A 16,622-nucleotide genomic window follows, 5' to 3' on the forward strand; every position below is an offset into this window, starting at 1 on the left:
AAGTACCTACCCCGGTTTCACAGAAAAGGCTTAAGCTAGTCCAAGACTAAAATTAATGTTTGAACTGTTTTAATTAAAGCAACTTGCACTGACATATCTTAAAATATGTCAGTAAAATATGTCGGTTGCATTAACATAGCCATTATATTAAGACACTGTGTTAAGTTCAAGTATGACCCTCTAGCAGTTAGTTAGGGGCTGTCGAGTCTTACTTTTCGGTATCAAATTAGGCTAATCTACTTTTTTAAGTAACAGCTATGAACAGTAAAGAAAAAAAATATTTCTAACTTGTAAGACTAGCGGTTTATGCAAACTGCACTCACCTATACCTTGATATGTGATGCCTGTTTTACGATAGAAATGGTAATATCCACTACCAAATTTTTGGTCAAATTTCATCATTTAAGTGATTAATGTAATTCATAAATGAATGTGACGAGACACGAAGCATAACGATGCTCGCCCACCCCCCATCAAGACATGGTTACAGCCATGTTTACGATGCAAGAGGTCGGTTAATAAGTCAAACGTTTGCTTCCTGCTGTATAATCATACACTCTTTGGATTGCTGAGGAAAATGAATCATTACACCAGCTCTCACCTCATTCCTATTATTTCCACCACTGTTCTCCGTCAGCATGCTTTCAGCAGCTATGTAGCGATATTTGCTGGAGGGTGGGAGAGGGACGTTGGCCATGGCTGCCACCCCTGCCCTCGTCTCCTGAGCAGAACCTGGAGAAGATAAGCTGCCTTCCGCATTCACCCTCACCTCCTCCAGCTGATCACTGAGAGACGCCATAGCTAAAAGTGAAAGTCAACAAAGCTTTAAAACACACAAGGCCCGAATAACTTGTGAGCATCGTTTCTAATGCCAAAGCATTAAGAAACAAAGTAACTAACGTTACATTATAGTTGGGTTTACAGTTTAAGTTTAGTGGCATTAGACAAGGTGGCTTCCTGATTTAATATGTCTGAAGCATAAACAATAGTCAACAACACGTCTGGCGATTCACTTGTCAAACATACGGAGTCATTGTCTCGTTTATTTACACTTAATGCTAATAATTTATAGATACGGATGACTGTCACGTCATTTAAATGACCTGTATGGATGTGTTTACACCTCATACATGTTAGCTAATACACTAGCTGTCTGGTAAATGGAAAGTGAAACCATAACAACTCGAAGCTAGATTGCTACACCATTCTTCAAAATCAAATATAAATGTCTGGATAAACTGATGTTCTACGGTCTTACTTGTTATTTGTATAACCTTTAATGACAGACGTATTTATACACTCAAATTAAACAAATAACACTACATTTGGTTTAACGCGTCAGCTAACGTACGTTACCACTGAATAGGCTAGTCGTACGATAGCAGGCTAACGCATAGGAATGATCGCCAAAAACTCGTCAGCGACATTACAGAGAAACGTCTAGATGTGTCTCGGTTAATACTGTGCAGCCAAGTCAACTATCTGAGGTATTTTATGAGCTGTTGATAAATATTAACATACTCACCGCGTATTGACAGTGCAGCAGCGCTCTCATTCACTCATCTGTAAGATTGAAACACATCAAACATAAATTTACCCGCATAGAGGCGCTGTGACTGTTAGGACGTACAAACTGCATTTCATCACAAAAAAAAAAAAAAACAATAATTAAAAATGATTACATGAGTAGATAACAAAAGAGGGATAAATGACTGGCAGGAAGAGTTACCGAAATGTAAAAGTGTCAACAGAAAATAAAGTCGTCTGAAATTGAATTGTAACAAACAAATGACACGTGTGTGATTGAGCAACATTGTAATAATAATATGATAGTTACTTTATATTCTATATGTAGAGACATAGCTTAACTGCCTATGATAATGAAAACTGACGTGAGTGCTTTGCTGAATACATGACAAATTGGGTACACCTGCTGGCTGCCATTTGATTGCATTAATGCGGATCTCTTGAAACAGGTATGAAATCTATAAATCTGAAATGCAAAGCTTTTACGACAGAGTTAGTAGCTCTCGCTGTATAGCCTACACATTAAGGTCCACTTTGTCACAGTCACATCTAAGGTTAGCCTTTTTTGTTGTAATAATAGGAAAGCATTCTACGTTTGAACAGTATTCCATGCCTGTCTATTTTAAGATAACCGTGCCTTTTTCTGATGTTGTTAGTTTAATGAATGTTCTGAGTCTTGCACGTCTTTTACAGTATTGCGGTGTTTTGTATCCTGTGCTGTCTTTCTTCGTCTCCTCACAAGAAATGGAAGGTAACATTCTCAAACTTCTCTCTTACTAAAGAAAAAAAACTAAGTCTTTTGTATTGCTTTTTATCTGTGTGTGTGTGTGTGTGGTGTCCTGGTAAACCCTTTGGGAACTTTAGTGTGCACTTTTAAGCTGGTCAGGATAGGAGCCCACCTTAAACCAGATGATTATTTGTTCATTATTATTGTATGTTGAATCAGTTCATGCAATTCCTGGAACTCAAACCCATTAATAATGACATTGCAGCATTGCTAACACTATGTTCTACTCCACTGTATGAGCTAAAGGAACACTGTCATTATCTATGTACATGTATCTGGCAAGTTATTTTTGGTGGAGTTTTCTTTCTTTTTTAGGCATAAACAACACTTCACAATCCATGGGAGTTGGGCAACCTCACCATCCAGTAAACCACACCAGACCTTTTTTCTATGTTCAGCCACCATCTCAGCCATATTTCATGTATCAATGGCCCATGAATCCGTATGGCCACTATGGCTTTCCAGGGCCAGGTAAGGTGTCTTATTCTATTTTTATAAATTTTTTTGGTCTGGTTGAGGCTTTGCTTATTGGTGTAGATTTCCTCTAGTTTTTTTCTATCTTGCCCTTTTTTTCTAGTTTTTTTTGTGTTTTTTTTTTTTGTTCTAGCTTTGCACTATGGTCGTCCCTACATGGCCCCTTATCAGTTTATGCAGTATCCTGGGTACGTGGTTCCACATGCACCCATGCAGCCAATTGATTACAGAAGAATCAACCCCCATTATCCCTCCGTTGCATCCTACGACTTGCGGGTCCGCCACCACGTTCAACACGCTGGGATGCATAGGGAGACTGCCTGTTCTGAGGTCCAAACAGATCCTAGTGATTCAGTCAACAAACTGATAGACAAAATTGAGAGTCTTAAGGCCTGTGAACAAGGTGGTGACAAGGGGCTTAACACGGTGGTTTCCTCTACCCCTGATGTAGTGCAGGGAGAAAAGCTGGCCTGTTTAAATGAGGACTCTAAATTAGAGCTTGCCTCTCAGGAAGGCAAGGAAGAGCAGGTCAGTCAGGTCACAAGGCCCACAACCTACAGCGACTCTGCGTATGATGCAGAGTCTAGCCAGGGTGTACTGGATGAATGCGTGTTATCCGATGTGCTGCCCCTTGACAGTTCCTCTGTCCATGAGGAAGATGATGCCAATGAGGAAGATGACCAGCAGAGTGTTTCTGATGAAATATGCTGCCAAAATGGCAAGTCTGTGACCTGTGCCAGTGGCAATATGTTTTGTGGTGTCAAAAGCACTACAGATCCAACAGAGAGTCACGATTTTGAGGAACCGGGCGATGAGCAGTTGCAGAATATAGTGTCAACTGATGCTGCTGCAGCATTGGAACCTCTTATAAAGTTTTCAGATGACTTTGACCTGCCTTATCAAATCCTTCGCCTGCCCTGCAATAAGACTACAACTGGCCTCAGTCTTGAACGAGAGATTGACCCACTTGTTTACTTTGATTCTCCATCTGCTCTGTTGCCTCCACAAAACTATCTCTCCTCAATTGGCAGCGCATATTCCTACAGCTACTACCCTCAGGTGACCCAAGAGCGCCAGAGTGTCTTGAGCCCATCCATAGATGAGCTCTCCTCCAGAGATGAAATGTTCTCCACTGACGTGGAGGATCTCGATCTTGTTCCAGGGCACGTGTATGTGGGTGGTGGCAGGCTGGCTGAAAGTGATGTGCCCGTTCGTTCCCGAAAAGAGCTCTTGAGTATGGAAAAAACTTGCTTGGTTTGCCAGAAAACATGTGCATGCTGTGGGTCAAGCTTGCAGGATGAGGTAGGAATGTGTAAGATGGCTGAACACAGCCATCTTGAGAGGAATGAGATGTCGGATCAAGATTGCGAGTATGACATCGAAGGAGAGGTGCGGAGTAACTGTGAGTCTCCAAGAGTTTCCAAGAGGAAGTGTTGCAGTAGGCATGCGCTACCTTGTGGACATCACAGTGCCAAACACAGACACAGGAAGCTGCTGTGCGAAGGCCAAGAGAGCTGTGATCTATTTGAGCAGGCTCGGGTACATCCCAAAGGAGAATGCTGTGAAGAGTATGGTGCTCTGGCTAAAGCCGATAAGAGAATTCAAAAGGGTTCCTTGTGCAGGCCTTGTATTGGTAAGTTTTTTTTTTTTTTTTTTTTTTTTTTTTTTTTTTTTTATTCTAATACTATCACAAGGTGGTCAACTCATGCAAAAATAATTTTAGAACGACAGTGGAGAGAGGGTGTTGTGTCTGACCAAGAGAATTGGGCAAGTTGTGGTGCCAAACCAAGGTCTCGGAGGCAAGTTGGTGGACCTCAAGATCAAGGTAGGATGTTTTGAATGTTGAGACAATGCATACCTAGATGTCTAAAGTCTTCTGAAGTTATTCACTGCAAGTGTCAAATATGCTTTGTCTTTTAAACCTGTTCTTTTTTTACTTCTAAAGGGAGAACTCCATTGAGAAGGCCGACTTGTAAAACAATCTATCAGCAAAGGCCAAGAAGTGAATATGATGAGACTGAATTTACCTACTGCCAGAGGGGCAGAGGTGAGTTTTTATTTTTATTAATCGAGTAAAATTGCTTCTGAATCTTTTTTTATTTGTGCAACATCTTTGTCCCATCAGGTGCTATGAAGAAAAGAGGCACACGATACTAAACCATTATGCACTGCTGTAATACTTAATGTATTACCCGAAACTTGTGTGAAATGCACTTCACTATGAATGTACACATGGACACTGTTCTTGACTGTATGTAACTAAAAAGTATGACAGCGATGTACACCTTGCTGCATTTCCATTGCTCAAGTTAACTTTTCAATTTTGGGTGTAATGCATTCATCTTAATATTATGTTGAGACTGCTCTCATTGGACCAGGCCTTGACCCATGCCTACAAGGTCTCTTTCACATGTGCCTCAGTCTGGGAGGTGTAGAATGTGTCTGGTGTGTAAGGGCTCTGAATTTTTGCATGGTCAAGCACTGGCCCACTGAGACCTTTTCAAAAAAAATTTGACACTGGAGATGCAGCTGGTTTAAGGGGTGATGAAAGGGGGGGAAAAAAGGAAATAAAGTGGATAATTTGGCAGTTTGGCCACTCTTAGTCCAGATGTGTCTTATTGTTTTTATTACTGTGACAATTTTTATAGATCGGTGTAATGTTGACATGCAGAAAACTCCATTTGTCTGTACAGTGTTATTGTGTCATTAAAGTTTTGGCATTGCACTTGACCTGTGTCTCGTAAGTGGTTCTCATCTCTCTCACCAACCCTAACCCCTTAAAAACAGCCTCTGTTTTTCACTTGTGAGGGCCAGATAGTTAGTGTGGACCTGTCATGATTCCAGCATCTCAGTTGCAGGTGAACTTTGAAATGAGAACTCTCTAGTCTAGAGCTAGGTTTAGTTGTGGTCTGCCTCTACCCAATAAATTTTTTTTTTGTCGGTCTTTGCTTGCACACGTGGGCTTGAGAAATCCAGAATGTCCTCATTTTTTAAATTTCCTCAATATATTGATATCTGTTGAACACTGATTAGTAAATTGGACCTTACAAAGGCTGGTAAAATTAGTCAAAATCATCTCAAAGGTTTTGCCTATAATGATGGCTGCCTTAATTTTAACTGACCATATTTGTATTTACAAAAGTTTTTAACATCGCCAATTATATTTACAAAAAACAGAAATAGGCCTAGCCTACCATATTAGCCCAATGTCACAGATGACTCATTCTCCATTTGATTTTATATTTCAGTGTGCAAGTGATATGTCACGTTGAATGACAGCTTTGACATTTGAATAGTCTGTTTTGATGGCTTTCTCTAAATTTAATCTTATTTTGCCCAGAGGAGATAGAAATGGATTAAACAACTTGTCATGCAATAAGACTCAACAATGCACAAAAAGTTTTTACTTCATTAACAGCATTGTTAGTATCTCCACTTGTTCACAGTAGTTTATTCCTCTCAAGATTTATATCAGTGCTATAAATCCCACTTTATAAATCCATAAAGTGCTCATAAAGACATAAAAAAACACAGATGTTAATGTTTAGTATACTTAAATTGAGGATTATGATTTAGAAGATTTGTTCTACTTATCGTGCAAGGTAAGTACGTATTTGTTTTGTAACGCATATAATCCGCCTTAAACTAAATTGTCAGACCTGTTCAGACCCGACAAACGCTGGCAATCTTAATAGCGGGCTTCCTTATTGGCGTTTCTCTTCGCATATGTCGCTAGCTATTGGCTGCGCTGTGGGAGTAGCAGTGAGCGTTTACAGTACAGCCTTTGAAGAAGGCAGAGTGAAGTATGACAGATGAGACTGTGCTCTGCGTGCGATGTTCACCGTTTGCATAGAATAGATAAAAGAATATCTCCAAATAGAAGGTGAGTCTTCCATCCCTCGTTTTAAAGATACAGACGTAAAACGACCTGTCTTTCCGATGTGTGCATTTGCATCAAATTTAGTACTGAGATTTTTGTAAACTCTTAAACAGAGTTTACAAAAATGTTCGATCAGTCTTTGTTCACTTGCATTGATGCATTATTTGCTGCATTACGGTTTTTTTTATCTGCGGTATTGTAAATTTCGCTCAAGGTGGTGCGAACTTCATTAGAGTACACGTACTAAGTCTGTTAAAAGCAAGTTCATCCTCTGTACAAGGTGCAAGATTTGTATTTTGTTGTATTATGCATTGTCTAATACGGTAGGTAATTTACTTTCTCTTTGACATTGCAGCAGAATTAACTCGGGCAGCTTTCTTTCTCTGTTCCGGTTTAAGTCTTGTTTTGATTGTTTAGAGGCACGCAACAATGGCTGCGTGTCAAAACAAAGTGAGCTTTCTACCAAGGCACCCTTTCTGGGTAGCATCTTGGCGCGTTAGACATTACAAGGACATATGCTGCCCAGAAATGTTATGTAGGCACCTTAATAGGTTTTGAGAGACAGCCAATGACAACTAGTCTAAATATGTCTGTCTTTGAAAACAGAAATGCCCTGATGATGCCTGAACATGTTGAAGTATTTAGGCTTTCCGAATAAAAACCCAACCTTTGGCTCATATGATCTGTTTTTCTGTCATTTAACTTTAACAGAAATGTTGATATCAGATGCTGGTTGGATTTACTGTGTCCTTGGGACTGGATTAGTAAATTCCACCGATATTATCTTACATTATCTCATCTCAGTGAATTGCTATCAGACTCTGCTTGATCCACTCAGTATTCAAATGGATTTTTCTCTATGCGTTTGGTTTCTTATTAACACGTGTTTGTGTAGATGATCTGCTTTGTACTCCCCCAATCACTGTAAGGGTTCTGTTAATTTGACACCCGTTCAGACAGCATTTCAGTGCAAAGTTAAATGCTTATCTGATTCTTGTCGCAACACACCCTGATGAGTTGAAGTCCAGTGTGTTTCAGTACAAAAATAAACACAAATGAAAGTCTGTGTGACTTTGCTGTATAAATTACGGATCGCCTTGGGATGTTTCACATTTCTGCATTGTTTACACAGGTTAATGTTGGACCCCCCCCCCCCCCCCCCCCCGCCTGCTCGAGTCAGCGCATTGTCCTTGAGAATGTCACACGGTCTCAGTTTTTAAGTGACATTTTTCATTTTTTGCTTTGCCCCCTTTCTGACAAATCACCTGATTCAGCTGCATCCATCAGGTTGATGCTTCGCTTGTAGCGTGCAGCTGACGGTTTGTTATTTGCTTGTTTCATTGTCTTAGTTTTCGAGAGACACTCAGTGAAGCTTCCACCATGGGATTCACGTTTCTTAAAGCTGAAATCAGAAAAACAGTTTCACACTTGATAATATCATTTGAGGTGAATCTAGTGTATAAATTCCATTGTATTTCGTAATGCACTCGATCCTCCTATTGTTTTAAAGTAAAAGTAAAAAAAAAAGAAAGAAAAACACTAATATTTCCAGTCTAGGTAGGTAATCTCCAATCAGAGATTAATGCGAGTACAAAAGTGAGAACTCTGAGGAAATGTTCTCAAGGTTACACCTTCACAAGTATTTCATTTGATTTGGTAAATTTGCCCACAGGACGTTTAATAGATTGGCACATTTTCTCCCCTGCGTGCCATACCAGAATTGCTGAAGGAAATTATGCAATGTGAAATTCAGCTGGAGTGGTTTTCATGGTAACTGAATTACTATGGAGCACTTGGCAAGATGGATTTGCAGCATTCACATTGTTTCATTTTGCAATACACATTTTTTCTGATTTTGTAATGATACTAGTTTGATGAGCATGAAATAATCATGACTTCAAACGTTAAACTGGTCTCATTTAGCAAAAACGGTTTTAAGCCCCTTAGATTTATTAGTAAATTTTAAGTATTTGTGTGTGCAAGTCCCTAAAGTCCCTAAATGAGATTGCTGTAATGTGTTTTGACTGGAAATCCCAAAGAGAAAGGAAGTATATGTCCCCTTCTCCATCACAAGATAATGTGCACCTAATAATGGATAAGCCCTCAGGGGCGTCCGTCCATTCATACCACAATTGCAGGCTTAATTGCATTATTAATTATTTTTCCCCTCAAGGGATGGAATGAAATTATACTTATATGAGCAATTACTTGCATGGTGTAAACCTTTGAACTTGAAAGAGAAGAGCACACTGCGATAACTGATTTGTTTTGTATGCCGTGGTCACATCATTATGTTTTTGCTGTAAGTGTAAAAAAAGGAAGTATGGAGTGAAGTGCTGAGAATGTGGACACAATTCATTTAACTTTAACTTAGTCACTTGATAAGTGTTCATTCATTTCTCAGGTGATTGACATTTGTAGCACCTGCATACTTTAATATTCCCTTGAATAATCCTTCCTTAGTGACAAGCATTGAGCCAAGCAATTAAAATGCATATTAGCTGTACAGTACCCGAAGGAAACAAATGCCCTCAAATCAATTTTAGATGAGGTTAGGAAAATTTTTTAAGCTCTGAATTGGTTAAGGTCAGAAGGAATCATGAGTGCCGGAGGGGTTTTGAACTCTCATTCACTGGTCAGCTTCATGCATGCTAATAGTCATGTGTCATGCAGGTTTCAGAAATTTTGCCTGCGGGCTCAACAAAAGTAGGTCACAATTTGCTTTTTTTTTTTTTACATTTAAGGGGAATTTTTTCATCCAGTGAAAATATGTACTCTCATTATGTGTGCACATAAACACTTGCTCTAAGGGGATTTTGCTGCCCATTGGGTTGAACAACATTTTATGGCAATGAAACAACCCTGATTACAGGGTTATATTGATAACAGAACACATAATAATATTGCATTTTATTTATACAGTGTCCTTCCAAACATAAAGACATTTTAAATTCCATGATATTATCATAAATATAAAACATTAAAAAAAGAATATACCAGTGTAAGAGGGATATAAAGCATTGAAAAAAAGCAGAACAAAAGAGCACAAAAGACACAGATTAGAAGTCAGGGGAGGAGGAGTACTAGATGTGTCAGAGGGTGAGGTCTGAGTCCCCCTTACTTTACGTGACATGATTATGCTTTTAGAAGTTACTCATATTACACAGCTGCCTGTGATTGAGAGATGCACATGTGAAAATTGACAGATAAAATGAAATTTATGCCAAACGTATTAAAAAAAAATCATACAGCAATAATATATCCATCCATATCCATTCAGTATATCCATTTCTGGCAATATGTATTTTAAATAATAAATATACTAAATCTTTTGTAAACAGTATATATTACAGAAAATATATATCTTCAAAGTAAAATAAATAAAAGTTACATTTATAAATAAATATATTTAATTTAAACCTTCCTTTTTTAAAATATAATATGAAATATAAATGTATTTAGATGGAAAATGTATGGCCAAAAATACTAAACAGGAAACATAAGTAGCTAAAACCAAACAGATTTTTTTTTGTGAAGACATTCTGTGGTCATATGATATACGTAGATGCTTTCTTCCCATTTAAAATGTACCTCTAAATTTACCTAAAAATTTCTCCAGGTCTAGAGGACATCTTCAAAAGTGGCACATATTACCTCACTTTCCCTACTTCAAGAATGGAAGAATTGTACAGCCCTGAGAATAGAGTGCTGCAAGGACAAGTATGATGAATTTTTTTAGACCAAACCATAGACTGTATAAAACAATGGACGTAGTGTCTGTGACGTCACCCGTAGGTTTCTGAAGAGCATTTTTGAAGGCCAAAGTGGGCGGAGCTGGTCGCCGCCATTTTGGCTGCGTGTCACTCCCAGATAACCGGAAATGGGCAAAGACCGGGATGTGGGTGGAGCGGAGGTGCCTGGTTTTATACAGGCCTATTTCCTACAAATTTTGAGGACATACAGTATCATCAATTAAAACAAATACTTCCAATAGTCTGTTACGCTATTTATGAAATGCAGACTGTTTTATTCAGTCTAAGGTTTCAGCCTACAGCTAATCACAATCTGTCGGATTCTGGAGTGTAGTAAAGTTTTAACTTCTTTTGTATAAGGCGGTTGCAAACAAGTGGCTAAATGGGACTACAGTGGTCGTCAGGGACATTAAACATCATCAGTCGAACAGATAAACTCATCTACTCACTAGTCACACTCACAGCCTTGTTGTGTTTATAATCATGCTCTTAAGAATCATAAGCTTTTGATTATAGACCAGAAAACACTGGAAAAATCCTATTGTTGAGGGTGATGCTAACCGAGTCATCCTTCAAAAATACGTAGAGTTATTTCCTCATTAGATGAGGAAGGATATTCCTTTGGACTGCCTTCATTTCCAGCTGTGCTCATTGACTGATTTAAACCCCTGGTTGGATCTGCACTAAACCCATGGTAAGAATCACTCCGTGAAGCAGTCAAGTCATTTCACATAATCAGAGAAGGAATCATAGATAATTAACCAATTAAGTTGTTTTGTTTTTAGTTGACATACACAATTCAGCCTCAGCATTCATCACGATCCGTGTCTAAGCGCAGGGTGACTGTGGACAGTCCTAATCCCTGCTGATTTGTTTACTTATCCAGGACATCTACATCTAAGTCAAGCCTGACAAGAGTTTAGATCCAGCTCACAGCTAGCGCATAATAAATTAACCCCTCTGCCTGCTTGTGTATGTGCCAAAAGTGTTCCTTTGGATTAAATTCTTGACAGTCTGTTTTGACGCAACGTCCTTGTCTCACTTCCACAGGCAGAGCCAGACATGGATTAAAGCGCTGACGGCCTGATCAACATCGAGTGGTCGACGGAGAAGTGCACTGGCATTACAGATCGCCAAGGATACTGTCATTGAAGCAACCAAGGAGATTTGTTTTATGTTTAATATCCACGTTTTAGGGTCAATGGAGACCTTGTCCCAGAGCTCCAGGCTTGAGTGCCAAATCTGTTTCAACTACTTCAGCCAACGGCGCCTTCCCAAACTCCTGCACTGCCAACATACCTGCTGCTCCGTATGTCTGAGCCAGATGAGGCTCAGCCAAAGGGAGATCCGCTGTCCTTGGTGTCGTTGCGTGACACAGATCCCCAGTGGCCTTTCGGTCTCGCATCTTCCCGATGACCCGGAAGTACTCTCCATTATCAGTCTTTCTCACTCCTCTGAACACACCCCTATCTTTATACACTTACCCAACAACGGTTGCTACCTACTGCCCATCCCTATGGACGCAGACGGAGCACTGCTGTCTGGACAACCGGCATGCCGGTTTGGCCCTAAAAGCGTTGAGGGAGTAAACGTCTCTGATGGGCGGGGCCTCATGTTGGGAGATGACATGGGTGAGGATGGAATGGAGGAGGAGGTAAAAAACACAGCATGGACTGGGGTTTGCGCTGTGCTACTTGTGGCGTTTATTTTGATTTTTCTGCTAGGTATCGTGTTGCATAACATGTCCTGTGTGTCCAAACGCTTCACTATTATTTCCTGCGGATGAGGCGGATAGAACAGAAGAATTGAAATGGGCCTACCAATGTGGCTTGAAATCTCTAATGTGATTTCATATGCGATTGTAACTATACGGTAGATGGTCAAGGGCAAAGTCTATGCAATCTATGGTATTTCAAATGTTTATGAAAGCTCTGATTCATTCATTCTTGTGGAAATTGTTCAATTAATGTGCAGAAATGTTGTTAAAGAATCTAGCAGTGTTGACTTCATGTATTTGCATGTCTTGTATGTAACTGAGGGAATTTTACTTGGTCTCTAATACTAAACCAGAGTTGTGTGTTATTGACAGTCAGTAGGGGTTGTGCATTTTGTAGAGATTGTGCAAAACTAAATTGTAGAAATGAAATAACGTGCATAATATGTTAATAATGTAGCTGCACTGCCTTTGAATAATGTGCATTGCTGTATATGTATCAAAATGGGTCCTTGTTTTAAGGTGTGTTTCATTTGAAGCAGTTTCTTTAAAATACCACAAAAAGTGTTCTCAATAGTAACAAACTGTATTACTTTTTTTACTTGTGGGTTTTGAATTTGCTTTTGATTAAATAAGTGAAAAAATCAGTCTCTGATCGATTTGGTTATTAATCATAACATCTTGCTATTTATGTCATTTATGAGACTTCTTTCCTAAAAGCTATTAACCATTTGACACTACATGCTGCTTAAAAAGCTGCACAAATGCAATAATGTTCAAGTTTGGGGTCAGTAATTGTGGCGAGCAAGACGACGCCGAGGGCCGTGAGAGAACGGCGTAAGACCGTCGGCGTGACTAATGATGAGAGTGGGAACGATGCACCTGTCTCGTATCTCACGGAGGAGCAGAAGCATAAAAGGAGGAGACATGACAGTGAAGATCGAGAGAGGCCAGGCCTGGATTTTATGTTGGGTTTTGTTATAGGTGACAGCAGTCGTCCGTGAGGGGCTGCTGTCTTTACTTTCATTTTGTATTGGTTTATTTTGTTATTAAAGTCTTTAAATGTTTGCCGGTTTCGGCGGCCAAATCCTTCTTCCCGCAACAACAAACTGTGTTACAGTAATGTTTTTTTTTTATCATTTAAAATTGACAGTAAAGACTTTTACAGTGTTACAAAAAAATGTTTTGTTTCAAACAAATGCTGTATTTTCCCCTCTGTACATAAAAGAATCCTGAAAATCCTCTGAAGGATCATGTAACACTGAAGACTGGAGTATGGCTGCTGAAAAGTCAGCTTTGCCATCACAGGAATAAATGAAACATTCAAATATAAAGTATTTAATATTCATTTTAATAATATTTCACAAAATTATGGTTTTACTGTATTTTTGATCAAATAAATGTAGTCTTGGTGAGCATGAGAGACTTCTTTCAGTTTCCAAAACAAAAAAAGGGAAGTGTTTGTCAAAAATGCTTTAAGTGTTTAGACACTAAAAGGGATAGTTCAGCCAAAAATAAAAATTCTGTCATCATTTTCTCACCCTCATGTAGTTTGGGACCCATATGATTTTTTTCTTCCGGAAATGTAAAATATATTTTGAGAAATGTCTTACATAAAAGTCAATGGTTTGGTTAAACATCATTCTACTAAATATCTTCCTTTTTGTGTTCTGCAGAGGTTTGGAACCAGGGACGGGCTGGCCATCATTAGAGGTGTGAAATGCTTCAAATTAACAGATTCGGGGTATAGGAATCATGGAATTAAATGTAATATCTTTTAAGACCTCCTCCATACATTTTAAGACTTCATCGCCATTTCAAGTTTTAACCGTTACATCGGCGACACCATACATTTAGGCTACAGCCTATTGATTGTACGATAGCACAGCTAAAAGGTCTCTCTTTTTTGAAGAGTTAAAGCACGTTGTTCTGCAATACTCCTGTTCATACTAGGCATGACTACTTCAGCATTTCTGAATGGTAGACCGATGTAACAATGACCATTAATCAGTCTTGCTGAATGGGACACAAAATTCATAAACTGCTGATCTTCTTTCGATGTTCCTACCATTTCTTCATGAACAGTCTCTGGAAAATTGGCCGTAAATTGCTACTTCCACAACACTTCCCACTTCATTACATCACAGTCACAGGAAGTTGGTTGGCAGCATCATCTCCATTCATTAAGTGGTCCGTTAACAGTCTATCCGAACAGGGTCCTTACAGCATATGGGTCGTTGTTTTGACTACGTATGATCTCCCAAGGCTCCAATACTTCTGTAACATTAGCTCCAATCAAAAGCTCAATGCCAGCATTAATCATAGGTAAACAGATATGACTCAGATAAGGCCAACATTCAAGTTCTTTCTGTGAGGCGATGTTTGCTATGGTCATAGGCATGGTCTTCTGTGTATACACTTTGGGCAATGCTCAGTAGTATTCTTAACTCAACCCAGAAAGCTCCTAAAAGTCTTTTAGAAAATAGCTACTGACGGATTTATCTTGACTCATAGTTCTGAGAAGAATATTAACTCTCTTTCCAGGGAGGTTGATGTTGTTTATCAAACTTTCCGTACCGAAAGAAGCAGAACTTCCAGAATCAAGAAAGGCATATGTCATTACCACACTGTTTCCCTTTTTTGATGTAACACACTGGAACGATAGATAACGCACAGTTGTCATTACCAGCCCCAGTAAGACCACCTGTTTGGAGAGAGACCATAGCACTGGCTACTGCTGACTTGAATTCGGCTTTCTTCTTGTCCAAAGTGTCTACCTTCTCGTGAGGATAAATGTGTAGAAGACTTGGGTGTTTAAGACTACATATGTTACAGATACTTCTCTTTTTGCAGTCCTTGCTAAGGTGTCCTGTTTGCAAGCAGCCAAAGCAAATTCCTCTCGTCATCAAAAAGTTAATCTTTTCTCTGTGACTTTTTCTTGTAAGTTTACTACAAACATCCATCCTTATTTTTTTTCTAAATTGATTGATCAACTTTTTAATACTTTTTAAGACCCCGCGGGCACCCTATGCATTTGGTGTGAAGGGAAGTTGCAGTTCAGCAGGCTCTGCCGGCTCTAGTATTACAGCCAAGGTCAAGGATAGCGAGGCTGGACCCAGCAGCACGGTCAGTGATGATGAACCAGCGCCTGGTGATGATGACCAACAACACCTCACCCCCTCCCTACCTGTACCTGAGCCTAGTGAAGAGGATGGCAATCAAACTGAACCGGTAAGCTTAAATGAAATGAGTAGTAGCATTATTTAGCTTGCACTAGTAAACTAGTTACTCATTTTAACAATGATGGTTGTTAATATTAATTCCAAACAGTGCTGAGTGCTGAGAAATTAGATCTTAACTCAACAATTGGTATAAAATTTAAATAATAAACCTTATTGAATTATATTGTTTTCTTCCAAATACGAGTTCCTTGTTTTATGTTTATCTTTAACTTAATAATTACATAATTTAAGATTTTTATTATGCTCTGTTTAAAATTTGATAATTTGCGTGTTATAGCGTTTGAGAGAAATTTTAATTTGCAACTAACCTTTGTAGATTTTGTTGCAATGATCATTGCAGATAATAGGACCAACACATCTTACACAAGTTGCACCTTTTTGTCCATGTGGCTTTGTGAGCAGGTTTTATAAGTATTAATATTATTTGTCTTTTTGCATTTTAGTGCTAGCTAACACATAGTGCCAACACATAGATGAGCCTATTTTGTGAAGAACGGCACCTATATGTTAAATAAACTTAAACAGTCAAAAAAAAAAAAAATCTTGGCTACTTGCTTTACACAAATATTTATTACAGATAATGCTGAATAATCCCTAATCTTTTTTGTTTCCTTCACAGGAATCCTTTAATCTCTCATACACACAAACTATGTTTCTCATACACATACACAAGCTCTTTCAAATGCGCGTGCACGCGCACTCAATTACACAGACACACACACACACACACACACACCCTCCTCATAAAACTCTGCTGACCTGCTCCCAGAAGATGCCCTACAGCCTGTGGACATCAAGCTAGTTTAATGTCAAATGATAGCCTAATAGTATGCCATGAGGATTCGTGTTAATGCAAAATAGTTTCAATCTTGATTCAGGAGTTGTACAGCTGAGTGGTGCAGCCCTATACACTGCTGAGTGTTGTATCTTGCACTTCACTGAGATGATACCCCCTGACTAGCAGATATGCTGTCTTGATAGTTTTAAATAAATAATCGTGTGTCTTAATGTTCTTCTGTTTGTTTCCCTTTGTTTTACAAATATGACCTAATATATGTTGTGTTACTTAAAAAAAAGCTTAAATAGCATTTATTTTTGTATTGTATTATATTTTTATACTATAAGTGGTGTTAAAAATTATTCTGCACATTAATGAGCCAATGTGTTATGAGGTGGGCTGCTGTGGGCCAGAAAGTCCAGGGCCACTTTTTGGTCCCAGTCCGCCCCGGTTTGGAACAACATGACA

At 39.0% G+C, this 16,622-nt stretch overlaps 3 protein-coding genes across 4 annotated transcripts in view; 2 read left to right on the forward strand and 1 right to left on the reverse strand.

The window, feature by feature from the left end:
• The window catches only part of rnf31 (ring finger protein 31), a 23,707-nt gene extending 16,684 nt beyond the window's left edge, over positions 1-7,023 (reverse strand). Inside the window, exons 1-3 of the mRNA XM_077228934.1 lie at positions 7,005-7,023; positions 1,526-1,563; positions 602-801 (exon numbers count right to left, since the gene is read on the reverse strand). Coding sequence (XP_077085049.1) covers positions 602-799 — 198 coding nt within the window. The 5' untranslated portion in view covers positions 800-801; positions 1,526-1,563; positions 7,005-7,023. The remainder of the gene's footprint in view (positions 1-601; positions 802-1,525; positions 1,564-7,004) is intronic.
• Positions 1,984-5,518, forward strand: buc (bucky ball). Its single transcript, XM_077228983.1, has 7 exons — positions 1,984-2,081; positions 2,221-2,278; positions 2,630-2,785; positions 2,922-4,421; positions 4,512-4,613; positions 4,734-4,835; positions 4,914-5,518. Exons 2-7 carry the CDS (start codon positions 2,272-2,274, stop codon positions 4,943-4,945), a joined length of 1,899 nt encoding a protein of 632 aa, XP_077085098.1. The 5' UTR covers positions 1,984-2,081; positions 2,221-2,271; the 3' UTR covers positions 4,946-5,518.
• rnf152 (ring finger protein 152) lies at positions 6,534-13,552 on the forward strand. 2 transcript variants are annotated; one of them, XM_077229204.1, is made up of 4 exons: positions 6,566-6,671; positions 11,024-11,114; positions 11,206-11,392; positions 11,471-13,552. In XM_077229204.1, the coding sequence occupies exon 4, from the start codon at positions 11,595-11,597 to the stop codon at positions 12,204-12,206; it is 612 nt and encodes a 203-aa protein (XP_077085319.1). In that variant the 5' UTR covers positions 6,566-6,671; positions 11,024-11,114; positions 11,206-11,392; positions 11,471-11,594; the 3' UTR covers positions 12,207-13,552. The 2 variants fall into 2 exon arrangements, with proteins under 2 accessions (XP_077085329.1, XP_077085319.1); XM_077229214.1 differs by lacking the exons at positions 11,024-11,114; positions 11,206-11,392 and having other exon boundaries at positions 6,534-6,671.
• The last annotated feature ends 3,070 nt before the right edge of the window (positions 13,553-16,622 follow it).

This window comes from Siphateles boraxobius, unplaced genomic scaffold (genome assembly GCF_051911475.1).
Source record: "Siphateles boraxobius isolate OS27281-9 unplaced genomic scaffold, OSU_SipBor_1 1, whole genome shotgun sequence".
In the NCBI taxonomy this organism is placed as follows: Eukaryota; Metazoa; Chordata; class Actinopteri; order Cypriniformes; family Leuciscidae; genus Siphateles; species Siphateles boraxobius.